This window comes from Miscanthus floridulus, chromosome 1 (assembly GCF_019320115.1).
Source record: "Miscanthus floridulus cultivar M001 chromosome 1, ASM1932011v1, whole genome shotgun sequence".
NCBI lineage: Eukaryota > Viridiplantae > Streptophyta > Magnoliopsida > Poales > Poaceae > Miscanthus > Miscanthus floridulus.
In genome coordinates, this window is record NC_089580.1 from 35,170,349 (window position 1) to 35,196,658 (window position 26,310).

Consider the following 26,310-nt stretch of genomic DNA (forward strand, 5'->3'; position numbering starts at 1 on the left):
ACCATTTCCCATAAAAAAGATTTGTTGTTCTACGTGTGACTTGAATAATTGTGCATGTGGTTATAGCTTAAGAGCCTGCCTGGAGTCATACGATGAGATTGGACAATAGAGGAAAGATGCATGGTTAAGTTGGACCCTAGTAGGTATTTAAAGCCACAATGCTATAAAATTTGAATCCCAGAATGATATGCACGGAGAGAGGACAACATTTTTTCTGGCTTGAAAAGTGCCCTCTACACTACATTACTCCCTTCATTCTTTTTATATGTAATATTAGCTTTGTCATAGGTTATATATTTTTAACTTTAACCATTAACTTTTTAAAAATGAACATGCTAACAACGTAAGATTTATGTTTTTAGATTGACTATAACAAATAATTTCATAAGATATAATTTACATGTTATGAAATTACATAGATTTTGAAAATAGATGACTAAAGATGAAAATATTTGACTTAGGACAAAAAAAAACGATATGTAAAAAAGAACGGATGAAATATTATTATGAGTATTTTATTGAGCACATCGGACGGCGCACGGGCGAGGGGCGACCGACGCTCGAAGCATTGCCAGCAGCTGAGCAGCACCAGATCTTCTGTTTCTATTGGTCGCAGTCACCGCCACGTGGGCCCTGCAAACGTGTCCGCTCTCCCATCCCCAGGGAGCACCCCACAAGTCCACATGCTCGCATCCAAGTCGTGGCTCCCACCACGGCCAGTCCTCAGCTCCCACTGCCATGCGGGCCCACGGAACCCTTAAGTCGACGTGATTAGCGACATTTATTGATAGTAGACGCTATAATGAAGCGCTAAACAATTTCCCGCTTAAATACGGAAGCGGGCTTCTCGCTGCTCGCATCACCCTCCCTGCTCCGTGGCCCCCACCCCGATTTTTTTCCTCTCCTCTTCCGAGTTCCGACCTCGTCGCCCCGCGCCTCCAGAGCTCTTCCCATTCATTCCCTCGCGCCGAAGCAACCCCCGAATCCGCCTGCGCACCAAAACTCTAGCCCCAGATCCCGCGCCTCGCCGCCCGGTGCCCAAGCGGCGGCGGCGTCCGCGCCCGCGCCGGCCATTGCCTTTCGCCGCATTGGGGCGCTTACAGGCGTCGCCTCCGCTCCCGGGGCAGAGATCTGCGTCGAGGAGACCTGGTTGGCTGTGGGCGGCGTAGGGGATGGGCCGGGGGCGGGGGCGGTGGGCCCCGGGGATCTGCGCGGCGGCGCTGATCCTGCTCGCGGTCGCGGCTGCGGCCGGAGCCGCCGCGGGGGATCCCGATCCCGACGAGCTCGAGCGCGCGTAAGTGTCTCCGCTCTACTCCGCGTATCCGTATGGCTGGTCGGTGCTGTGGCGCCATTCCCGTTGCTTGTGTTGGGGCGTCGAACCGAATTTCGCGTTGGATTGCGCGAATGTCGCGTTGCGTCTTTGGCCAGCATTGCTCGTGCTCGTGCGTGCGTTGACTGGTGGAAGCATGCGCCGTCCGCGCCGTGCATGCCCACGCGATGATGAGGTGTTGTAGCGTAAAGGAGCTAAAGCGCTCTGCTTGACTGCTTACCTGTACGATTCTGGTTAAATTTCTCATCTCCCAATCCCGACATCTCCTGTATCGTGTGTCATGAGTTTCTCATGCCGCGCTTGTGCGAAGTTGGTAGAACAAGTTAGGTGAGATGTCAAGGAATAACAGGTGGTTGGTACTTCATGCCTTGTAAATGGAGAAGGCCAAGAGGAATGGTGTTTTTTTGGCATTTTGGTAGTGAATTACTATGTTGTGGGCGCAATTGTTTCAGCTTTCAAGCAGTGTTGAAATTGGGACTACTTTGTCTGCCCTATGGCAGATTGGGTGCAGTATTGTTTTGCAAATGTTTGTGTTTGAATATTTGTGGGTGCTTTTGCGTAAACTGATAATTTGAATAGCTTAAAACATTGTTAAGTCCCAAGCCTTTCAATTGAATGAACGCCCATTTGTCATATATGAGTAATGAGTACCCTATCCAAAGTATATGCTTGTTTCGTAGGTTCTAGTAAAAGTTGCTTCTCGAAATCTTTTTTTCCTTTTTTTTCGACTTCTGCAAATTTTATGTAAAGTTTGTCTAAGCTTATGTTCCCACATATATACAGAAGCTGGTTAGTTTTTGTTTTTTCCTCAAGATTTCTAAATGTTAATAACGCAGTACCTTTCTCTAGAGTGAATATGGGCACTGAATATATGTGACCTCATTGCACACTGATGTATGTGGTATTTAGTTATTGAGTGAGACTGCTTGCTTCTGCCCCCTCATGAAATCTGGCTTCCAGAAAAAAGAGACTATTGTCTGTTACTGTTTTTTTGAACTTTTGATTGGAAATATCTAATATTCATGTTTGTTATTCATGCTTCTGATGGAAGCATTTAATGGGTCATATGATGGAAGATCATTGTGTTAGCCTACCATCAACTATTGACTGTATGTACCTACAGGTTTCCAATAGTGGAGCCAGACCATGGACACACTAAACTTCGCCTCTCAGAACAAGGTCTAGAAGCAATTCGAAGGATCGAAACTCCTATTGCTGTTGTTGGTGTAAGTTTGAACTTGTAGTTCGTAAGAGTTGTATTGTGTTTGGTGTAAGTTTGAACTTGTAGTTCGTAAAAGTTGTATTGTGTTTGTCAATTTTTTTTTTTGAAACGAATACAGCAGGGGAAACCCCCACTGTAATTTTTTTTTATTAAATAAAAAGAGGAAAAAAAGAACAAGTCTGTACAACTATACAACAGCCACCAAAACAGAAAGAGCAACAGGTCTAAGGATGACGGAAGAAGAAACTAAGCTAGGGAGTCTATACAAAGAGAAAGCCGGTCGTTTAGCATCACTGAATCTCAAAGCTTGCAGTTTAGCTTCCTCTATGAACAGCCTCTTCCAAGAACTAAAGGAGGGACGTCCTCTATCAAAAATGTAGTCATTTCTTTGCTTCCAAATTTGCCAGGCTGCGATGGTGAAGATCTCCATGAAAAAAGGGCTCTGAAAGTGCTGCTTTGCCTGTAATAGCATTTGAAAGAATTCATTTGCATAGTTCCACTGGATACCCAAATACTGCCAACACTCTTTACTGAAAGGGCAACTAAAGAACAAATGAAAAGCAGTTTCTTCCACATTATTAGTGCAAAGAACACAATTGTAGTTGTTCCCTTCCAACTTATGTTTTTTCCTCTTTAGAATGTTTCTTGTGTTCAACCTATCCATGAATAGAAGCCATGAGAAAACTCTCAGCTTATTGCAACACTTGGAACCCCAAATCCAAACAAAAGGGGCTGGGGGCTGAGTGTTTTTGTAAGGAAAATTGTAGAAACTAGACGATGTATAGCTGTTGCTTCCCCAGATATATCGCCAAGAATCTTTTGAGTCCTGCTGTACTTGGATTGTTTGAATGTATTCTTGGAGGCTTTGAAATTCCTGATAGGCTTGCTCAGAGAGGGGGAGATGAAACTGAGAGTCCAGGCTGTGTTTGTCATTTTAGTGTATCATGCATTATTGAACAAGACCAATCATGATCTGAAGGATTGCTTATTGCAATATTTGACACCTCAATGACTAACTGCTTGTTAACTCAGGTCATTGGTCCGTATCGATCTGGAAAATCTTTTCTCCTCAACCAGCTTCTCTCCTTATCTTGTGATAAAGGTAGTTAGATGTTGCTTCTGATATTATAAACATGGATTTGCTAGTTTGCATACTAGAACTATCTGAGAATGTGACAATCTTGGCAATGCAGGTTTTGGTGTTGGTCATATGCGAGATACTAAAACTAAAGGTGAGGTTGTTTCCCAATGTCCTGAAACTTTGTATCTTTGTTGCTTGTCTATCTGCTTAATAGAGCTTATGAAGAATTTATTGTACCTTTTCCTATTATATTGCAGGTATTTGGATTTGGGGTACACCTGTTGAGATGGATGTTGATGGTTCCAAAGTTTCTGTCCTTTATCTAGACACTGAAGGGTTTGAAAGTGTTGGGAAATCAAATGTGTATGATGATAGGTATGTGCCTACAAATGAGCCCATTCTGATTTACTTTTCCTAGGATGGAGAATTAACTATTAGAATGATTTTTCTTTGGTAGGATATTTGCTTTGGCGACTGTCTTAAGTTCGGTCCTTATCTACAACCTTCCTGAGACGGTGCTCTATCTCCCCCCCTCTTCCTCTCTTTCTCTCCCTCTCCCCTCAATGGCTATTGGTTGGTTAATTAAATTGTGTGCCATTGCAGGTACGCGAAGCTGATATATCTAGGCTTTCATTTGCCGTTGAAATTGCTGAAGAATTCTATGGAAGGTTTGTTCATTTCTTTTGCACCTTTCCATTTTCATATAATCATTTTGATCTGGAACACTAACATTTATCCTTTTTGTTTTGTTATATGCTGCATGTTTGTGAGCAGAGTGAAGGTAATGATCCATTTTCATGAATTATAAACCTGTAAAATAAGAATATGGATAGTTTTTTTTAATGGAAATGCTTGTTTCTTCAGGGGCAAGATGTTGCTTTTGAGCCAGCAAAGCTTCTCTGGCTTATCCAGAGGGATTTCCTGCGTAAGTTGCTTCAAGAATGGTTCTCCCTATTAAGATGATTTGAATCAGTTCCATTTTGTTTGAGAATGCAAAAGGTCAACCTTTTTACTGGCGTCCTTTATGAATGTTGAAATTTTTTTTGCAATCTGCACAGCATGTAATCTCAACCACATAGAATAGCACGTAATTGATTCCGTTGGGCCTCCCAATGTGTGTTTGTCATTAACACAAAGTAGCTTGCAACATGTGCCGTAGAAAGTAAGAGAGATGGTAGCATGAATAACTTTTAAGGTCTGTAGTTCTTGCTACCTCAGTTTTTGTGTGATCACCTCACCTTTCATTCGTCATAAACATGGCTTCATTCTGCACCTTAACCAATGTTTTTTTAGGCGCTAGGCGGTGACCCATCGCCTAGCGCCTAGGCGTGCCTAGGCGCGCCTAGGCGTTTTCTAGGCGTACAGAGCAGGAAGATAGAAAGGAGTAGCCGAGCAGAGGAGAGAGGAGCAGGGGGCGGGCGGACCTCACCTTGGGGTTCCCGAGAGGTGGGGCGAGGGGCAGCGAGGCAGGTGAGGCGTGGAGCTCACCAGCAGTGGCGGCCCGGCGAGGAGGGGGCGCACGGGAGCTCCAGGGTCGGCGGACGGAGGCGGCGCGAGGAGGCCTGCACGGAGGGAGAAGATGGCCGGTGATGCGGAAAACGGGTCCACGGCGTCAAGTACAAGCTTCGCGCACGACGAATCGGCCGGAGACGTACCGTGGCCGGCGAATCGATCCTTCCCGCGCCGCCGCTTTCTTTCCCGTGCAGCCGCCCGCTCGCGCGCACGCTCTCCTGCCTGCCAAAACGCGCGCGCATCCCGCCCAGGCGCCGCCTCCTCCGCAAACGCGCGCGCCCACCGCCTAGATGCCGCCTCACCCCCTAGGCCCCGCGGGAGGCCTCCGCCCAGCGCCTAGTCGCGCCTAGGCCAGCGCGGAATCGCGCCTTGTTTTTCACTGACCTTAACTGTTTTTTATGAACTGAAAACTAGTGTTTGGTTTGAGGAATGGGGTGGTCCATCATCTGCTCACTCACTTTTTTGTTTGATTTGTGGAATGGAATGGATTCATCACCACCCCATCTGTGACGTGGAGGCACCAGTACCAAGGGCGTCCCAGGGCTCGAGATGCAGCCAGGGCGGTAATCCAGGAGGTGCCAACACAGCAGCCAGTTGTAATCAATGAGAGTTAGTGTTATGGTTGAGAGATTAGAGTTAATGAGAGTTAATGTTGGGGAGAGAAACAAGGAGCCAGAGGCTGGGCGCCTAGGGGCTGAGCTCCTCTATTTATACCCTGTAACCAGTTGAGATTGAATCAAGCAATGAACAACAAACAATCCAGTTACCCCCAAATATTCTAGTCTCCCTCCACGCTGACTTTGCCCGGCCTTCCTCTTGGCAATGGTTATCCTCCCTATCCCCGATATGAACTAAGGTTCATAACACCATCCCTCACAAGCTTATAATTAGTATAATCATTAGTGATGGAGTTGGAGTCGTTCCTCTAAAATTCGTGGGGGTGAACTCATGAAGGATGATCTCGTCTAGGATGGGTTGGTTCCTCAAACTAAACACCCCCTTAATTTGTGTGAAGATAGAACCAATTTCTAAACTGCTTATTTGTCCTAGGTATCTGTTGGAAAAGACGTGTGAAAGGGCAACATGATTATTTCAATAGCTACTGCTACTATATCCAAACTTTGATGTGCTATATTAATGTTTGAACTGTTTGTTAGACTATGTTGCACTAACTTAACCACAGTGGCTGCTAAATCAATGGGCTTGTTAGTCAATAACTGCTGCTTGTTACACTACGTTGATATTTGTTATGTATATAGTTTCTACTTTATTATAATGCGTAATCATCTGTATGTAGATTAAATACATCGTAACATGATGTATTTGTTCTAAATATAAGTTCTTATTTCATTGGAGTCGTGCCCTTATTCTCTATCACTCTCTTATAATTGTTGAGCTATATTTACCTCTGCTTAATACGAAAATTTTCTCTAAGAGTGGTGACTTTGACATTGGTAACAGAAGGAAAATCTGTTCAACAAATGGTCAATGAAGCCCTCCAACGGGTGCCTAATGATGATGGTCAGCTCAAGCAACACTACAGACTTGCTAGTTTTGTGTTATTTGAGCATCTACTAGAAAGGTCTCACTCTTTTTTGTATTTATTTCTGCAGGTGATAAATATATTGATGAGGTATAGTTTGTGCATGAAATCTAGTAATATACACTTTTGAGCCAAAAGTTGTTAGTTCCAAGCTCAGTTACAAAATTTCTTTCTGTGTGTTTTTAGGTCAATCAAATACGAGATTCTTTGGCAGTTATGGGCAACAACAGCACTGCTTTTAGCTTGCCCCAGGTGCATTTCTGATAATTTCCTTGCAACGTCTAACTTGCAGTTATTTAATTTGTCTTTGACTGCTCAACAGAACATTATATATAGTTATGTAGCTGCTACAATTTTTCCTGTACGGTGCCGATTAACGTTGATGCTTTTGGATTGTGCTGTGTAACCTGCAAACCATATGAACACTGATTTTGTTTATGCAGCCACATCTTCAAAGAACAAAATTATGTGATATGGAGGACAAAGAGCTTGAACCCTTATATGTAAAACGGCGGGAGCAATTAAAGCAGCTTGTTTCGTCCATTGTAAAACCAAAAATTGTGCAGGGTAGAACTCTAAATGGGAAGGACTTTGTGTCTTTCTTGCAGCAGGTAAAATACTTAATCTTGTGGTTGCTGATATGTATCTGATCAGTTAGAATTATTAGTAACTTTTCCTCCTGTGTTTCAGATTCTTGAGGCTTTGAATAAAGGAGAAATTCCATCAACGGGATCTTTGGTTGAAATTTTTAACAAAGCCATTCTTGATCGCTGTCTGAAGGTGTACAGGGAGAAAATGGATGGCTTAGGCCTACCAGTACCGGTAGACGAACTGCAGAAACTTCATGAGATGGCAAATGGTGAAGCTAGAATTCTCTTTGATAAGCAGCACTTTGGCAAACATCATGCTGCTCAGTCGGCCCTCAAGCTTGAAGATGAGATTAAAAAGGTTTGTTAATATTTTTTTACTCTTTTTGAATGACCATTTAAGGTTCAGTCTAGCAGTAATGCAGTATCAATGTTTTGGGTTGCATTTCACATTTAAAAACGAAATCCACATGATATGTAAGTTGTTGCATGACAGTAATACTGTGATCGCATCTATGTATGTTCACATGATAAATTATTGTTCTATTTGTTGTTCTGTACCTTGTTATAGAATTACAATTATAATTCCATTACTACAGTTTGAATTTTTTGTGGCATGCTGTGAATAATGTTTTGGTATCCTATATCCTTGATGTGGCTCCTATCTTTCTTTACATTGGAGTTGGAACACCACTGAAACTTTCTGTGGCATCTCTTACATGCCTTGAACCCAACTTACACCTTCTGTCACCTTTAGAAGATAATATGTTTTACATACTTACAGGATGTACTTTGTAGGTGTACAGAAACTTCCTTCTAGCTAATGAATATCAATCGTCAAAGCTGTGTGAAGCTCGCTTTTCTGAGTGTGAAGATAAGATGGATCACCTTCAAGTCTTGAAACTTCCTTCAATGGCAAAATTCAATGCAGGCTTTACTCACTGCAATCAAAGTTTCGTAAAGGACTGCGTGGGACCTGCAAAAGAAAGCTATGAACGTAGAATGTCAAAGGTTTGCCTGTTAATTCTGAATAGAGTTTTTCATGTCAATCATCAAAGGTTTGCCTGTTATTATGCATACATTTTGCAGCCTAGTTGCCCACGACAAACCAGCCTTTTATTCTTATTTTTGGTTGCTGTCATCCCACGACAAACCAGCCTTTTATTCTTATTTTTGGTTGCTGTCATCTTACATTTCATTTCATGTCTACAACTCTACATGATGAAATTCGGTTATTTTTATATTGTTAGTACATCTTCCCCTGTAGAATGATAGATTTGTTTTGGTACCTGATGGCGCTAAGATAATTTTTTATCTGTGAATATTAAATAAACATATAAACTAGTAAAAGATGCACAAACAGTAAGATAATAAGAACCATGTTTGGTGTGGAGGGAACCCATGTTGTAGTTATCCTGTGCATTGATATCTTCTATGGTTCTGCGGTTTCTACTCAAGTCTGTAGGCTGCTTTTACTCTTTATAAAAACTTGTTATGGTTTGCATGGAGCCATGGACTAAGCTCCAGTTTGGTGTTGTGTTCAGATGCTTGCCAAGTCTCGTGCTCTTTTTATCAAGGAGTACAATAACAAGCTTTTCAATTGGCTGGTGACCTTCTCTTTGGTCATGGTGGTCATCGGGCGGTTTGTCATCAAGTTCTTCTTACTTGAGATTGTCGCTTGGGTGATGTTCATCTTCCTAGAGACGTACACGAGAATGTTCTGGTCAGCGGAATCACTTTACTATAATCCAGCTTGGCACATCATTGTTTCTTCCTGGGAAATCATTGTGTACAGCCCTATTCTTGATCTGGACAGGTAGCCTCTTTACTCCATTTAATTGAGTATATATTGGCATGCTAGTCTGTCTGACTTACATGCAATTCTTTGCAAAGATGGGCCATCCCAATTGTCATAATGCTGTCATTTGGGGTTCTTTACTGGAGATGCTTCGGTGGAAGAAGGAAGCGGGGAAGGGGTTCGCTCCTCCCATTGTACAAGAATTCTTACAAGAACTCGAGTCGCCCGAGATCAGACTAGTTATTGGCAAAGCATAAGTTTTCTTTTAAAGAATGGTACAAAATATCTACTTATACAAGAGGCTAAACTGCCCGTTGTGGATCATCTGCCCGTGCTTTTGGATGGGCATATTTTGATGGTGCCCTGCCTATGTATCGCCAATTATTTTTGGTGGATGAAGAGAGGCAGTGAAGCTGCTAGCGATGGGGCACCTGCACAAGCCTCTGTTGTAACTCGTACCAGAGTTCTTTTCTGTCTTCTGTAGCTAGGCTATCCTTACATGTCACGGTCCCAATTCATTGATTGTTGTTCACATCCACCACAATTTTTGCAAGGATTTTGTTTGTAACAAATCATATACAAGGTAGTTGTTAGAGCCCTTACCGTGACAGTCATGTTCAAAATTATAATCTGGTGGTGGAATTTGGAAAAGTGCCTTGTTTATACTGTTATTATACAGTTGATGTCCTCATATATGCTATCCTTTTGGCCAGGAGCTGTGTTTTTGTTTTGCATTGAACGAGTGTGGCACTCAAAAACCTAGTGGTGGCCCGGTGGTGGTCGCTAAGTCGCTGACATACCTTCGACCATTCATTACTGAACTAGCGAAAGGCACTGGGCGTGCTCGTCGATGGAAACTGAATTTGTTCTGCTCACTGCAATGAGCAGCAGATAGCCGTTAGCACACAGGCACCAGAGAGCAGAGATCCACATGAAGAATGCAAAATAAGTCAATAGCACTTGACCCATAAGTCCACAAGGAACGAATGCGCATCGCAGGATTAGCAATGTCCACTACAAAGTATGCTGAAATTGTTAATTTATCATTCTTGCCGTTAGGCATCAGGGTCTTTTTCATATCCAGTGGAGGGGAAACCTAGGAGGTCGACCCGGATGAAGCCGGCCCTCCGCACATCCACTTCTGGAGGTGCTCCAGGCTTGCCACCCGCTGCAGCGGGGCTGTTCTGCCCATCTTGCCCGCAGCCCCATTGACAAAATTGTCGTCCTCTTGAGCCGAGGAAGCTATATCTGGCATGTAATTGTTGTTGCCTCCAATTTCGCTTGGATTGGCGAAGTAACTGTTCGGGTCATCTTGAATGGGGACGCCGGCATCAGAGGCGGAGTCAGAAGGGGAGCCATTGAATGGCATGCTGAGGGACGACATATCAGACACAGCTGGGAACAATGCATTCATGCCTGTTACCCGCTTCACTGAGTCCTCTGCCATCTTCACCTGAAAACATGATGCAGTCCCACATTACATCAGAATGACCAAGTGAAAGTGCATCTAGCTCTTTTGTGGGTTTTGGATGATTGAATAACAACGTGATTAAAGGACTAACCCGTTTGCTAAGTGTAAACAGGTAATAGGTTATCTCACAGGTACTTAATGGAAGCCAAAATGATGTGTTGTTGTATAAACAATCTAGTTCAAGCACAAGACAACAATGCAAATGGAATTCATGTGAAGGCTTATTTATTGTGGGATTTCCATTTACTATGTGAAAGCAAGCTTGTGATTATTAGTTAATGAGACATGAGGGATTGCATATGGAATGGTCTCATATTTGAAGCTTGCTAAATTAAAATGAAAAAGATAACAATACATATGAATGGATGATTCAACACAAGATGTGACTTGATGGCTTGAGATGGTGAAGATAGCAAGGAAAGGCTTCGAGGTACTAAGCAAGGGTGAAGGGCAAGCGACGGCTTGGCGGCCGAAGAACCTAGCTAGGGTGAAGAAGAAAGTACTTGCATTTAGTTGAGGTACTAATCAAGCTTAGATGGTCATATTGATGTGAAGGATCAAATCTATAATGAAGTATTTGATGGAAGTGACTTGATACATTTGGGATTATTCAAACTTGATGAATGGAATCAAGTCACATGCTCAAGATGGCTATGCTCAAGTGAAAAGATCAACATCAACATGTTAGCACCCTTACTTGATGAAGATTGGAAGGGACGGCATCAATTCAAAAGAACAACTCAAGTGGTACAAATTCATATTTCTGTTTATCTTGAGTTTAATAGGTATGCCGTACTATTAAGAGGGATGCATCATGTTGATAGATAATGTTTCATAAGTGCTCAAGCCAACCCATGTGAGTTTTGAGAATTTGAGCGACAAAAGAGCTAACTGATTTGTTGCTGGTCTGGCAATACCGGACATGTCCGGTATTCATACCGGATGTGTCCGGTATTTGTCCAGCAGCTGTAAAATTGTTGTTCTCGGGTTGGTTTGTCGGGAGTTCCGACGTAGGTCGGGAGTTCCGACGATCGGGAGTCCCGGCATAGGTCGGGAGTTCCGACGTGTCGCACTTTAACAGACCTGGAGGGATCACTGTCCTGGTCATACCGGACATGTCCGGTATGCATACCGGACGTGTCCGGTATGGATGACCAGAAGCCAACGGCTAGTTTTCAAAAGCCGTGAGGGTCGGGAGTTCCGACGTATGTCGGGAGTTCCGACGGTCGGGAGTTCCGACATATGTCGGGAGTTCCGACACCTCACTAACTTTAACTCAGTTACATGTTTTTCAAAATTACTGAGGGTCGGGGGTTCCGACTTGAGTCAGGAGTTCCGACGGTCGGAAGTCCCGGCTTTCTTCGGGAGTTCCGATGCCTCACAACTTCACTGTAACTTAGTTACCGTTGGCGCAGTGTGAGTCATACCGGACGTGTCCGGTATTGCAACGGCTATAAAACGGCTAGTTTTTCAAGGGGGCTATAAATACCCCCAAGCCTCCACCTTTGGAGGCTGCTGATTCTGCTGAGTAAGACACACGTTTTTGAGCCTTGCCAACCCTCTCTTAGTGAGTGTGTGATCCAAATTGCAAAATCAATTTGTGGGTTAAGAGAGAATTTGAAAAAGAGAGCAAGCCACCACTTGAGCACTTGTGCATATTGTCAATCTCGTGATTCGCATTTGTTACTCTTGGACTCTTCGGTCCTAGACGGCTAGGCGTCGCCGGAGAGCAACCGAGAGATTGTGGTTGCTTCGGAAAGTTTGTAACGGCCGATTCCGCCGCCTCGGAATCATTTAGTGGAAGGAGGAAAAGGAGTTGGAAAAGACTCCGGCTAGAGTGACCTTCGTGGTACCCTCTAGGGCTGACCTTCGCTGGGTCGCCCGCAGCCACCTCAACGGAGAGTAGGACTCGAACGAGTCCGAACTTCGGTAAAACAAATATCGTGTCTTAATTCACATTCCATTTGATATTTGTGTTGCTCTAGCTGTGCTGCAGGTTCTCTGTGTATATTGTCATCTCTATTAGGTACCTGCAGTTTGGTTTGAAGATAGAAAACGAAAGGAGCAAGTTCGGGGCTGATCTGCAGAAATCGTGTATACCGGACACGTCCGGTATTCATACCGGACACGTCCGGTATTTCCTGCCTGCACTGAAAATATTTATTCTCTGTTCTAACTTGGTGTTGCAGGGTTGTAGCTTCTAGATATATTCTTTATACCTTGTTTACTTTGTGGCTAACTTGTGAGGGGTGGTAGTACTCTTAATTTGGAGTTTCCATTTTGGAAACTCCCCTTTCTAATTGTTTCCGCATTTAAAGGTGTTAATTTTCAGAAACGCCTATTCACCCCCCCTCTAGGCGGCATCCTAGGTCCTTTCAATTGGTATCAGAGCTAGGTTCTCACCTAAAGCTTCACCGCCGTGAGAAAAGGATGTCGACGCCTATCAAGTCGGAACCGGTGCTTCTCCAAAATGATGGTTCAAACTTTCTACCTTGGTCAATTCATGTACTCAATGCTTTTAGACATATTAGTCCTATTGTTGAGCATATTGTGTTTGCAAGCATACCTCTTTCTATAGTTGATTGGAACAACTATAAGAATTTATCGAAAGAGGAAGAGATATGCGTGCAACTCAATGCTCAAGCTATTAATATCATTTTGAGTACATTGAGTGCAGAGGTTCAAGATGAGGCAATATTCAATGGACAACCACCTCCGAAAAGTGCACATCTCATTTGGACCAAACTCGTTGAGTTATATGGAGAATCCAAATGCGATGATGCACTTGAGGTCGAGTCAATGGAAAGTATGTCCATTGTGTCTTCATGCAGCAAAGAAGCCTCACAAGACCTCACGAGCACCGAGCCGGAGCAAGAAGTGCAAGCAGCACATGACGTGATGTCTGCCTGCACATACCGAACGTGTCCGGTATTCCTACCGGACGTGTCCGGTATGGCCGAGGCAGCAGACCAGCAGGCAGCTGTTTGCAGCGATGCTCAAGCCCGATGGCGACCAAGTGATGAGTCAACCTCAGTATCCCATGATACTCATCAGTTGTGTCTCATGGCCAAGAAAAGCAAGAAGAAGAATAACAAGAAAGATCAAGAAAAGGAGAAAGCACAAATAGATGATCAAGATAAGAGTGATGTTGAAGTTGAAGACAACTACAACCTTGATCATCTCAACCATAAAGACAAGTTCATCATCATAAAGATAGTTGAAAAGAATGATGAGCTTGAAGAAGAGATTGAGAAGCAAGAGCAATCGCTTCAAAATCAAGAAAAGTTTCTCATCTCCAAATTGCAAGAGCTAAAGGCAATAAATGAGAGGTATGAAAAATTGTCAATTGAGCATGCTTTAGTTACTAACTCCTCTTCTAGTGTTTCACAACTAGAGAAGGAAAACTTTGAGCTCAAGGCAAGGCTCGATGAACTATCAAGCAAGTATAATGAGCTACAAGCAAATTATGTTCATCTAAAGTGCTCTCATGAGGAAGTAGTAGAATCAAGCATCATGCTTGAGGTGGCTCATGAGGTTGTGATTACATCGGTAAAGTTCTCTCAACCTCTCATACATCCGCTCACTAGTACACCATCTCAATTAAATATTTCTTGTACTAATGAATGTGCTACTCAAGCAAGCCAATCTTCGATTGAGCTAAATCTTATAGAAAACATAGAGCTCAAAGAAGAAGTGCAAAGATTAAAGAAAGATGTGATTCGGTTGAAGGGTAAGGAGAAAGCACAACCTTCTCAAGATAACCGTGATAACATGGTGAAGAAGCTTGAGAAGGGTTCAAACCTTGCTTCCTCCAAAGCCCAACAAAAGAATCACATCTCAAGCAAGGCCAACACAACCAAGAGCAAGAAACATAAAAAAAGGATGTGCTATGGTTGTGGATTGTATGGACATGAGTGGGCTATGTGTCCACACAAGAGTTGGGCCGACAAAGTTGAAGCCGCCAATCAAAAGGCTTCTACCAAGAAATGCCCAATGTACAAAGAAGCAAGAAAGGAAGCCCAAGTTGCAACTAGAAGATGCTATGGGTGCAATGAGATGGGCCACAAGGTTGATAGATGTCCATACAAGCAAATCAAGCATAGAGCACACAAAGGCCGCATATGCTATGCTTGTAGAATAAAGAGGCATCTAAGCTATGAATGCCCAAATGGTAAAACTCCTAAGCCAAACACATTTGTTTATAATGATATGCTTAGGAAGACCACAAATGGAGTTAGCACTAGTAAGGTGATGTGTTCACCACAAACTAATGCTAAAGCCATTTGGGTACCTAAGCACTTGTTGACTAACTCAAAAGGACCCAACAAGAGTTGGGTACCAAAGTGTGCTTAGGTTAATGAAATAGGTACTTGGTGATGAGATGAAGCTATCGGGGTGGTTGAGCAAGCAAATTGACAATATTCACTCAATCTATCAACCAATTCTCATCATAATCTCTTATATGGTTGACCCGAAGATAATTCAATGAACATATCATAGATTTCATCCTCACCATTGGTAACAAGTACCTAAACCTTGTAGGATAGCCACTTTATTTGTTTCGTGTTCTATAGTTCACAAATAGGTACATTTGTGAAATAATGAAAGTGGCTAATTAATTTCACTTGAGATTTATCATGTTTGCCATATGATGCTTTTGATCGTTTTCTAGTAGAGTATTTTATCTGTTGAGATGCTAGTATACAATAAATAATAAAGCTAAACAAAAAAATTACATGCAGTGAATTAATTGGTTCTGTCCTGAACCTATCGGACGTGTCCGGTATTACTTCCGGACGTGTCCGGTATGGCCAGGGACAGAAAGGCAGTGTTTCTGTTCTGTGTATTCCGGACGTGTCCGGTATACTACCGGACATGTCCGGTATTGCATGGACCAGAACACTAATTGTGGTGCAACTGAGTATTCGATCCATACATTTCTTCATATATCCCTAACATACTCAGAAGCTTGTGTTTTATCAAATCTGAGTGGTTTGTGAGCTTCTCTTAAACTCACTTTTAAATATGGCAATCTTATTTGGTTTATGGTCAAAATAAAAATTGGCTCTCAATTTCTTATCAGAATAAAAGTGCTTGTTGAAAGTCATTCAAAATACTTGAAGCACTTATTTAGGGGGAGCTAAATTTCTATTTTGCACCATTGTAGACTAACAAATTTATCTAGCACTCTTTGTAGTCCTTTGGATAAAAAAAATTGAATTTGTATCAAGCATGATTACTTGACAATCAAGGTCAACATAAAGATTATCATGCCATGTGTCTTCTTAGTGGTATTCTTGTGGGCTCAAGGCAAAGGTATGTTTTTACATACATGTATTGTAAGTGCATCTAAGGCCCTTTATATATTAGAATGTGCATTTGTGTGACATTGGAGAGATGTTTTTCAAAATCCCTATCTAGCATGAGTAGGAAGTGTGAATTTGAAAAACTATTTGAATCTTGGTCTTTGTGACCTAGCCTTGCCATGTGATGATTATAGCTCTCCTTGATTGTTTGATCAGCTAATCACACATGACATGGCTCTCTTAAGTCCACAATCTACTATGTCTCACTTTATCTCTCTCAAGCAAGCAAATATTGATTATGCCATTTATTTGGAAAAGAGAAAATAAATTGATGGCATTCGATAAGAAAAGTGATAGTACTCGGTTTGGATCAAGATCATACATCTTTTTGGACTGAGCAACAACAGAGAAAGGGTTTGTAAGAGTGAGAACACATTTTGGAATTATTTGGGCCAGCCCGCGTATACCGGACGTGTCCGGTATGAGCGGGACTATAAAAACAGAGGGTACCCCTTCGGCCCAAACAGACTTGCCTCCTCCAAACCAACCAGCCAACGCCCTTCTTCTCCCCTAAGGCGACCAAGGATTTCACCAAGGAAAAGAGAGAGAGGGAGATTGCATTGGAGAAAGCTTGGATCAAGGATTGAAGGCCCGTGGATTTAGATTTCACATCGCTCTCTCTTCTCTCCTCTCAAGGTACCCTAAATCACGGACCTCGTCCGATCTACATGGTTAATGCATGATTTGGAAATTCCTTCGGTGAATATGCTGCATTGGTGATATAGAAACAATGCCCAAAATTTGGAATTGATCCGTGGTGGTTTGAATCGAGAAACCCCGCTTAGGGTTGCTGGTCGCCCATACCGGACGTGTCCGGTATGGCCCAGCAGAGCAGACTGCCTGCTGATCTCTGACTCAATCCTATCTAGAATGGTTTGTTAGGCTTAGTTTCTTTTGTATCTACGTTTTGCAAACCTTGTGACAATGGTGTGTCGAGGTGATTGTAAAACCTTGGATGAAAGAATCTATGTCTAATTATAAGCTATGGGCATGTATCTAAAATTCTTTGGAAATCTTTGGATACAGGACAGCAGCCATGAGTGGACGACAGGAGCCGAGGTCCAAGCACAGGCATGATCCAGCTCTTGAGAAGTACAAGAAGGCGAGACAGGATATGCATCCTGGATTTCAGCCGACCAGCAGGAGGTCCACCAGGGCTGCCACTAGTGCAGCAGCTCAGTATGCAGAGGGGTCCGGGAGCTCTTCTTCTGACACAGATACTGATGAGTTCAGAGTGGAGTCTAGAGATGAAAGAAAGAGGAAGAGCACTGATAGAGGATCAGATGGTGACAGCTCAGATGAGGAGCAGGAGATTGAGGAGGAGTCAGTTCCTCCAGTTCAGCACCAGCCTGGTCAAGGGATGCATTATGGTCTTCTTGAGACACGTCTGCCCAATGTGCCCTCCTATGTTCCCAGAGTTGATTACAGAGGAAAGGGTATGACCAGGAGAGCTAGAGATGAGCGAAGGGTTGATCCGAGGGGCTTACCTAAGGTTCAGTACGATCACCGCTTCCAGACAGCCTTTCACCTGGACTTCTACTCCAGTGTGATTCTCACCAGGAACCCTGTGATTGCCAGGTCTCAGTGGATTGACTGGCAGTACGTTACAGAGTTGCAGAAGGCCTCAGTTGATCATGCCATTGCCATTTGCCAGCGCACTGGGGTCTATGAGATCATGGAGTTCCAGCATGATTGGAACACAGAGGTTGTAGCTCAGTTCTATGCTACTCTATTTGTTGAGGAGGATGAGCGGCGTATGCACTGGATGCTTGAGGGCCAGTGGTACAGTGTTGACTATGATGTATTTGCCGCCCAGCTTGGTTTCTCTGAGGATGATCTCCAGAGGGACAGGATCCACACCGAGCAGGTGTTACCTCCTGAGCAGCTCGCATATATGTATCCTCCTGGTGGTCAGAGAGGAGCTGTGGGGAAGGTTCTAGGTCTTCACCCTACCTACAGGTACCTGGACAGGATGTTCAGGAAGACTATTGACTGCAAGGGTGGAGACAAGGGCACCATTGCTGATTACTCCAGGAACCTACTCCACAGGATGGCACCTGATGCTCGGCCCTTCAGCGTGTTTGACTTTATTTGGTCCGAGATCAGGAGTGTTGGAGAGAGGCCCCTCAAGGGCTGTGGTTTTGCTCCTTATATCATGCATATGATTGAGCAGGTGACAGGGCACACATTTGAGTATGATAAGATTCACAAGGCCCTGAAGATTATTACAGATTTGCCTGAGACAGGGTTACCTCCAGCAGGACCAGGAGCAGCAGCAGCAGCACCAGAGGCAGATGCACCTGAGAGTGGTGCACCAGCAGGAGCTTCACCTTCACCACGTGCTCCTTCACGTTCTACTTCACGCCGTGGCAGTCTTCCTTCGCCTATCCGTAGGCTTTTCAGCTCCATATTTGGGATGTGCCGTGACATCCAGACTAGGCAGCAGAAGGAGAGGGAGGCTAGGAGAAAGAACACTCGGACTTTGAAGCAAATTGCTTCTAATCTTGAGCTTGATCCTCCTAGGTCTCCTCTATCAGATGAGGCAGCTAGTGAGCCTGAGACTGAGGAGCAGCAGCAGGCTAGATATGATAGAGAGTATGTTGAGTTCATACAGCAACAGCAGCAGCAGCAGGCACCTGAGCACCCTGACACTCTACCACTTCAGGCTCGTGTGCCTACTCACTCTCAGCCACGTCCCAGCACTGCAGACGACTATGCTACAGATTGGTGGAGTGACCTGACAGGTGGTGGTGGCTTCTACGGGTCTGGTGGCTATGACGCGTCTGGTGCGGGTGGTTCTCGTCCAGCCGGTGTTGCACGCTCAGATGATGAGGATGCTGGTCGAGATGATGATGATGAGTGATCTCAGCTTTCCGTGACAGCTTGTAGCCCCTTTGTCCATAGTATGTCATTGTTGGACCTTTGTGGTGATAGATGACAAAGGGGGAGAGAGACTGATTAAAGCTTCACGATAGTTTCATTTGCTTATCTTTGTACCTGAAGATATGTACTGCAGGCTGTAGTTTGTTTTTGAGCTTCATTGATGTATCTTGGATTTGAGATAGATTGTATCATGTGAGAGATGAGACTTACTTGATCTTTATCTATATATATCAGTGGTTTCTGGACTTGAGAAAATTTGTAATGAGTGCTATGTGTGAATTACATGTGTCATATTTATTTTCATAAGGACTATGCATGCTAGAATGAAAATATTTGATGTAATGCCTTTATATTTATTCTTGTATGATATATCATGTCATATGCATCACGGTTTCACTTTGTCACACACACATGCACCCCACGGATGCAATGAATTAGGGGGAGTCTCTTATTTGTTTTAGTATGTGCAATTGAAATGTGAGGTCATTTTGTGGATTCTAATCATAAGCACATATTAAGGGGGAGCCTCTCATAAATCATTGAACCCAAAAGTTTAAATGTTAATATCATTTTGTAAGCTTTAATCAAGTTGTCATCAATCACTAAAAAGGGGGAGATTGAAAGTGCATCTAGCCCTTTTGTGGGTTTTGGATGATTGAATAACAACGTGATTAAAGGACTAACCCGTTTGCTAAGTGTGAACAGGTAATAGGTTATCTCACAGGTACTTAATGGAAGCCAAAATGATGTGTTGTTGTATAAACAATCTAGTTCAAGCACAAGACAACAATGCAAATGGAATTCATGTGAAGGCTTATTTATTGTGGGATTTCCATTTACTATGTGAAAGCAAGCTTGTGATTATTAGTTAATGAGACATGAGGGATTGCATATGGAATGGTCTCATATTTGAAGCTTGCTAAATTAAAATGAAAAAGATAACAATACATATGAATGGATGATTCAACACAAGATGTGACTTGATGGCTTGAGATGGTGAAGATAGCAAGGAAAGGCTTCGAGGTACTAAGCAAGGGTGAAGGGCAAGCGACGGCTTGGCGGCCGAAGAACCTAGCTAGGGTGAAGAAGAAAGTACTTGCATTTAGTTGAGGTACTAATCAAGCTTAGATGGTCATATTGATGTGAAGGATCAAATCTATAATGAAGTATTTGATGGAAGTGACTTGATACATTTGGGATTATTCAAACTTGATGAATGGAATCAAGTCACATGCTCAAGATGGCTATGCTCAAGTGAAAAGATCAACATCAACATGTTAGCACCCTTACTTGATGAAGATTGGAAGGGACGGCATCAATTCAAAAGAACAACTCAAGTGGTACAAATTCATATTTCTGTTTATCTTGAGTTTAATAGGTATGCCGTACTATTAAGAGGGATGCATCATGTTGATAGATAATGTTTCATAAGTGCTCAAGCCAACCCATGTGAGTTTTGAGAATTTGAGCGACAAAAGAGCTAACTGATTTGTTGCTGGTCTGGCAATACCGGACATGTCCGGTATTCATACCGGACGTGTCCGGTATTTGTCCAGCAGCTGTAAAATTGTTGTTCTCGGGTTGGTTTGTCGGGAGTTCCGACATAGGTCGGGAGTTCCGACGATCGGGAGTCCCGGCATAGGTCGGGAGTTCCGACGTGTCGCACTTTAACAGACCTGGAGGGATCACTGTCCTGGTCATACCGGACATGTCCAGTATGCATACCGGACGTGTCCGGTATGGATGACCAGAAGCCAACGGCTAGTTTTCAAAAGCCGTGAGGGTCGGGAGTTCCGACGTATGTCGGGAGTTCCGACGGTCGGGAGTTCCGACATATGTCGGGAGTTCCGACACCTCACTAACTTTAACTCAGTTACATGTTTTTCAAAATTACTGAGGGTCGGGGGTTCCGACTTGAGTCAGGAGTTCCGACGGTCGAAAGTCCCGGCTTTCTTCGGGAGTTCCGATGCCTCACAACTTCACTGTAACTTAGTTACCGTTGGCGCAGTGTGAGTCATACCGGACGTGTCCGGTATTGCAACGGCTATAAAACGGCTAGTTTTTCAAGGGGGCTATAAATACCCCCAAGCCTCCACCTTTGGAGGCTGCTGATTCTGCTGAGTAAGACACACGTTTTTGAGCCTTGCCAACCCTCTCTTAGTGAGTGTGTGATCCAAATTGCAAAATCAATTTATGGGTTAAGAGAGAATTTGAAAAAGAGAGCAAGCCACCACTTGAGCACTTGTGCATATTGTCAATCTCGTGATTCGCATTTGTTACTCTTGGACTCTTCGGTCCTAGACGGCTAGGCGTCGCCGGAGAGCAACCGAGAGATTGTGGTTGCTTCGGAAAGTTTGTAACGGCCGATTCCGCCGCCTCGGAATCATTTAGTGGAAGGAGGAAAAGGAGTTGGAAAAGACTCCGGCTAGAGTGACCTTCGTGGTACCCTCTAGGGCTGACCTTCGCTGGGTCGCCCGCAGCCCCCTCAACGGAGAGTAGGACTCGAACGAGTCCGAACTTCGGTAAAACAAATATCGTGTCTTAATTCGCATTCCATTTGATATTTGTGTTGCTCTAGCTGTGCTGCAGGTTCTTTGTGTATATTGTCATCTCTATTAGGTACCTGCAGTTTGGTTTGAAGATAGAAAACGAAAGGAGCAAGTTCGGGACTGATCTGCAGAAATCGTGTATACCGGACACGTCCGGTATTCATACCGGACACGTCCGGTATTTCCTGCCTGCACTGAAAATATTTATTCTCTGTTCTAACTTGGTGTTGCAGGGTTGTAGCTTCTAGATATATTCTTTATACCTTGTTTACTTTGTGGCTAACTTGTGAGGGGTGGTAGTACTCTTAATTTGGAGTTTCCATTTTGGAAACTCCCCTTTCTAATTGTTTCCGCATTTAAAGGTGTTAATTTTCAGAAACGCCTATTCACCCCCCCCTCTAGGCGGCATCCTAGGTCCTTTCACCAAGAACATCCAATTATGTATGGAAGGTCTGTACTATGTGATGGCCCTGGATTATCTCTAAAATCTAGGGTGTGATTCTGATTCACCTAGTGCTAGCGAATGAAACAACCCTAAGTGCCCAATTCAACAGATGCAGGGCTCAAACAGCGCAGACAAAGCAGCGTACCTTTGCTCTTAAGGTTTCAACATCTGCCTTTAGCACCCTATTGTCAACAGCAGCCTCATTGAACTTCAGATTAACATCAGCAAGTCGCCTTAGCAGCGAAGAGTTTTCAACTCTTAACTGTGCTACCTGTAACAACACATCCACAGATCTAACTCATTAGCCAAGACCCCAAGAACATTTAGAATTTTTCAACACGTAAAACAATAGCATAACCCATCAGACCTGTGCCTCCAGTTCATTCAAGTGAGCTGCCTTTCTGCTTCTCGAACGCCTGGCTGATTCTCGGTTGGATTGCTTCCTGGAAACAGTCAGGAAAACTGGCCTCAACCCCAAGAGTTACATGTGTATGGTTGTGGCACCAAGCCAACACCAGTAATAAGGCTAAAAGTATTGCCAACCTCAAAAACAAGCAGACCACTCTACTTGAGAATTGGTCCACTAAATAATAATATAGCATATAAGAAAACAATGGCAATACAGATTATAATTATCATGGCACAAATATACAACGTGGGCTATAAAGTAAAGTCATGACGCACATACATTTCACAAACAGGGAAAAATAAAAGATCACCTTCTCTGTAGTCTTTGTTGAACAGGCTTTGCATTTCCAGTAGTCTCAGCATCTCCTTCCATGTCATCATTGTCTGACTGCTCTCGTGAGGAAGAGCTAGTGGTTTGCTTAATAGGGATATCGGCATTTTGTACTACATGTGGACCTGATCCCCCACCTGGAGCACCACCTAGCTTGTTTTGAACTAGACTTCCAGTACCTGATACGTGCCCAAGATCCAATCGAGACCATAGTTCAGTCATTCAACCAGATGTCATACATAAGTTAAAAGGCTAGCATTTAAAGTGTGTGCATGTTTACTCAACTAAAATAGCACTATGTCATTGAAATCGTGAGTCGGCTACTTGGTCCAATTGTGAAGCAAAGTGCATAACCTTGCATAGTAATGGATGGCATACCATAAGGATACAACCATAAAGGCCTCACAATCACAATGCGTTTTGTTTTGAAAACTCACAACAGAATATCAAGTTTCCCATGATTTACTAAGTCAACCGCAAATGGATACTAGCAAGCAACCTCACAAAAAAATGAGGCTTACAAGGACAAGGACAGAGGAACTGAAGGTCTGATACCTATTACACGAGTATAGAACACTGAAACATAAGCTCATCTGAGCCATGTTTCACAATCAGTTTGAAGACGCAGCAGAATGATGACTGGATGATTACCTCCGATGGGTTTAAGAGGAGCTGCAGGCGGAACATCCACACTTGACAAGGAAAAACCAGCTGCAGAACGATCTGGAGGTGCTGCACCAGAAGCCTGTGGATAAAATGGTATCAGAAATATTAGATATAAACGTAAACACAGAAAGAGTGCTAGGAGAAAATTGAAACCATGCATATTGGGCTCCCACTCATATTACTGTCGTACTTGATGCTGGGCACAAAAATGGGAAATCACTCGATAACAGACGTTGAGGAAAGATAACTCGATGCTTCAACCATGAAGTTCTGATAAACACATCCAGTAGCTATATATTCTGATAAGCCAGGCTCATATAATTCCCAAGAGTATATAACAACAAAAACGTATAGGAGACAAATCAAGCTGATACTATTCACAATTCAAATAGTGTACAATCACCTATGAACCACTGCACGACAGCAGTTGCATTTAACCACCCACACATGAAATGCCAGGAATCATCAGCTTACAATACTGCAATAACCTAATGTCATATAAATGCACGAATTCTCCACGAATTCCGCATTTCCCTAGTCCTAAAAGCACATGATCACTTGCACCACTATCTCATTGCAAAGGGCTAGGAATATGAGATATTGCGCTGGACTGCTGGCTGTTCCGTGTCCTCTAGATCTCTAGAAATCTCTAAAAAAAACTATGCGGTTGCGCAGCAGTGCAGCACCATGTATATCATAGACTGACCACATAAGAACGCAAACAAGCTACTATAAGCCTTGACCATTCGAACCAAACAGCATTGCAGGTGAGCTGCAGCTAAAGGCAAGTGACCGTACCCTCCATATGGCGACGGCAGCGAGGTCCTTCTCCAGCTTCTGCTTGAGCATCGCGTTGTACTCGACGGGGTCAACAACCGAGCTCGAGGCGGCCGCCGGGGCCGCGGCCCCAAGCGGCTTGCTCTCCGCCGCCTCAGCTCCAGCCCCAACGCTGCCCCTACCGACGCCGGCGACGGGACCCGGGCTGTCGAGCACGGCCTGCTCCAGGAACTTCTGGAAGTACCACTCCGACGGGCACCGGTTCATCGCGCCCGCCGCGTCCCCCACTCCTCCTCCTCCACCTGGTGGAGCAACAGCGCCGGCGGCCGCCGATTGAGGGTGCGGCGGGGCCCAGTAGGGGTTGGGGATCTCCTCCACGGAGAACACGCGCTCCATGCCGGATCGAGCCGGATCGCGACGCTACTCTGGAGAATTCTCCGGGGGTTTGGCTAGGTGTCGAAGGATTCGAGGATTTGATCTGAAATTTGGGAGAAATTTCTCTGGCCGGGCTTGGTTTGGTGGAAGAGAAGAGAAAAAAATGGAAGGGAAGAGCCGAAGAGGGGAAGAAGAGAAGATGGGGTGGGACGGTGGCTGTAAGTAAATAAAGGGGAGAATTCCTTATTTGACACTGGGAAAATGAGTCGTTCCTTTCTTGGCCCTGAAATTTTCTTCGTTCCCTATTTGACACTCACTTCAACTTTCATTCCTAATTTGACACTGCCGTCAAATCCGTTAGCTAACGGTGTTAACTGGCCGTTAAAAAGACGTTTTTGCTCCTAGAAAAAAAAACGGCGAAGCAAATTTGAGAGGAAAAAAAAACATGCGTCTTTTTTTTTTGTAGCTGGGCGCATGCATCAGAGGCGGGCACAGGTTTTTTTTCCTCTCAAATTTGCTTCGCCGTTTTTTTTCTAGGGGCAAAAACGTCTTTTTAACGGCCAGTTAACACCGTTAGCTAACGGATTTGACGGCAGTGTCAAATTAGGAACGAAAGTTGAAGTGGGTGTCAAATAGGGAACGAAGAAAATTTCAGGGCCAAAAAAGGAACGACTCATTTTCCCAGTGTCAAATAAGGAATTCTCTCTAAATAAAGTCAGCACGGTCGGCTTTCACGCCTCTACGCGGGTACGCGCACGCCAGTTTTACTTTAAAAATGTTTGTCCTTTATTTGGACAATGAATCTTTTTTTTTTCCTTATACACGCCTCTTTTCTCATTGGAAAGCTCCTTTTTATCTATATATACCACCATATAGTACTAATAAATGACATGTTGAGGACTGACTCTAGATATCACGGACAAAGGAAAATATATTTTCATAATAAACATATTAAGAGATATAAATCTTAGATAAAAGTTTTTATAAAAAGAAGGCGTATCCAGTACAGAGAGCGTCCCGCTCTGTGCGGGGTCTGGGGAAGGGTGTCAGTGGCAAGTCTTACCCTCGCCTGTGCAATGCGAGGAGACCGCGACTCGAACCCGGGACCTTCCGGTCATAGGCGGTAAGACTCTACTGCTTGCACCAGGCCCACCCTTCTCTCTTTTTTTAGATAAAAGTTTTTATAAATCTATTAAATTTTAAAAAGTTTAGCTTCTTGTAAAGATGTGTAGTTATTTTGGGACGGATGTATATGAAAGTATTAATCTCTTCTCTCTTTTTTTCCTTAAATGTGTAGTTTGTGTCTATTTTTATGTAGAAATGAGAATTTCTAAATGGCATGTGCTGTTTTTTCCTCGCACCAAACAAAATTTGAGATTTTTTTCTTAAATGTGTATTTTCTGTAGAAATGAGAAATTATAAATGGCATGTATTTACTAGTTTATTTTTTTGTACGAAAGAAAATTCAAGAAATTTAGTACTTCCTCCACTCTAAATTATAAGACGTTCTGGTCTTTTTTCGATACGTAGCTTTTGCTATACACTTAGAAATATATTATGTCTAGATATGTAATAAACATAATGTATCAAGAAACACCAAAATGTCTTGTAATTTGGAACGAATGGAGTATCTCCCTGTCATGTTAAGTGTATTTTAGATATTTTAGAATAAATTAAGAGAGAATACAAAAGATACGTGTACCCTTACCTTATTTCCTAGTTGAGTTATCATCAGCGTGATTAATGGAGACGGGTTGATAAATGGTAAGTAATTGTACAATATGTATCAAATTTGCGCTTCTATCTAATGCAAAACTATCTCTTATCCCCTAAAATCCCTTATAATTAGGTACAAATTTTGAATTTTAGATAGACTATATTATAGGACGGACTACGGAGGGAGTAGTTGATATCGAGCCAGTATGAACTATGAACTAGACGGTTGCAACTATCTAAGAGTTTATTT

At 43.4% G+C, this 26,310-nt stretch overlaps 2 protein-coding genes across 2 annotated transcripts; one reads left to right on the forward strand and one right to left on the reverse strand.

Annotated features, from left to right (window-relative positions):
• The first annotated feature begins 859 nt into the window (after positions 1 to 859).
• On the forward strand, positions 860 to 9,789 carry LOC136479928 (uncharacterized). The gene is made up of 17 exons (XM_066477654.1): positions 860 to 1,294; positions 2,454 to 2,556; positions 3,585 to 3,654; positions 3,746 to 3,784; positions 3,891 to 4,008; positions 4,091 to 4,148; positions 4,237 to 4,301; positions 4,408 to 4,414; positions 4,498 to 4,558; positions 6,607 to 6,666; positions 6,759 to 6,778; positions 6,875 to 6,940; positions 7,132 to 7,299; positions 7,379 to 7,636; positions 8,074 to 8,286; positions 8,820 to 9,091; positions 9,169 to 9,789. The coding sequence occupies exons 1-17, from the start codon at positions 1,173 to 1,175 to the stop codon at positions 9,311 to 9,313; spliced, it is 1,845 nt and encodes a 614-aa protein (XP_066333751.1). The 5' UTR covers positions 860 to 1,172; the 3' UTR covers positions 9,314 to 9,789.
• Positions 9,790 to 10,005: 216 nt separating this feature from the next.
• On the reverse strand, positions 10,006 to 24,555 carry LOC136479836 (bZIP transcription factor RISBZ2-like). The gene is made up of 6 exons (XM_066477592.1): positions 23,991 to 24,555; positions 23,178 to 23,271; positions 22,507 to 22,705; positions 22,155 to 22,230; positions 21,933 to 22,058; positions 10,006 to 10,526 (listed from the first exon to the last, which is right to left on the reverse strand). The coding sequence occupies exons 1-6, from the start codon at positions 24,363 to 24,365 to the stop codon at positions 10,170 to 10,172; spliced, it is 1,227 nt and encodes a 408-aa protein (XP_066333689.1). The 5' UTR covers positions 24,366 to 24,555; the 3' UTR covers positions 10,006 to 10,169.
• Between the last annotated feature and the right edge of the window lie 1,755 nt (positions 24,556 to 26,310).

Excerpts from the sequence above, each read along its gene's own strand:
- LOC136479836 (XM_066477592.1), bottom strand. The coding sequence starts at position 24,365 with ATGGAGCGCGTGTTCTCCGTGGAGGAGATCCCCAACCCCTACTGGGCC. Across the intron at positions 23,272-23,990 it reads CTGCCGTCGCCATATGGAGG|GCTTCTGGTGCAGCACCTCC; the intron begins GTACGGTCACTT and ends TTTTATCCACAG. Across the intron at positions 10,527-21,932 it reads TTGAAACCTTAAGAGCAAAG|GTGAAGATGGCAGAGGACTC; the intron begins GTACGCTGCTTT and ends TCATGTTTTCAG.
- LOC136479928 (XM_066477654.1), top strand. The coding sequence starts at position 1,173 with ATGGGCCGGGGGCGGGGGCGGTGGGCCCCGGGGATCTGCGCGGCGGCG. Across the intron at positions 1,295-2,453 it reads CCCGACGAGCTCGAGCGCGC|GTTTCCAATAGTGGAGCCAG; the intron begins GTAAGTGTCTCC and ends ATGTACCTACAG. Across the intron at positions 2,557-3,584 it reads CTCCTATTGCTGTTGTTGGT|GTCATTGGTCCGTATCGATC; the intron begins GTAAGTTTGAAC and ends TTGTTAACTCAG.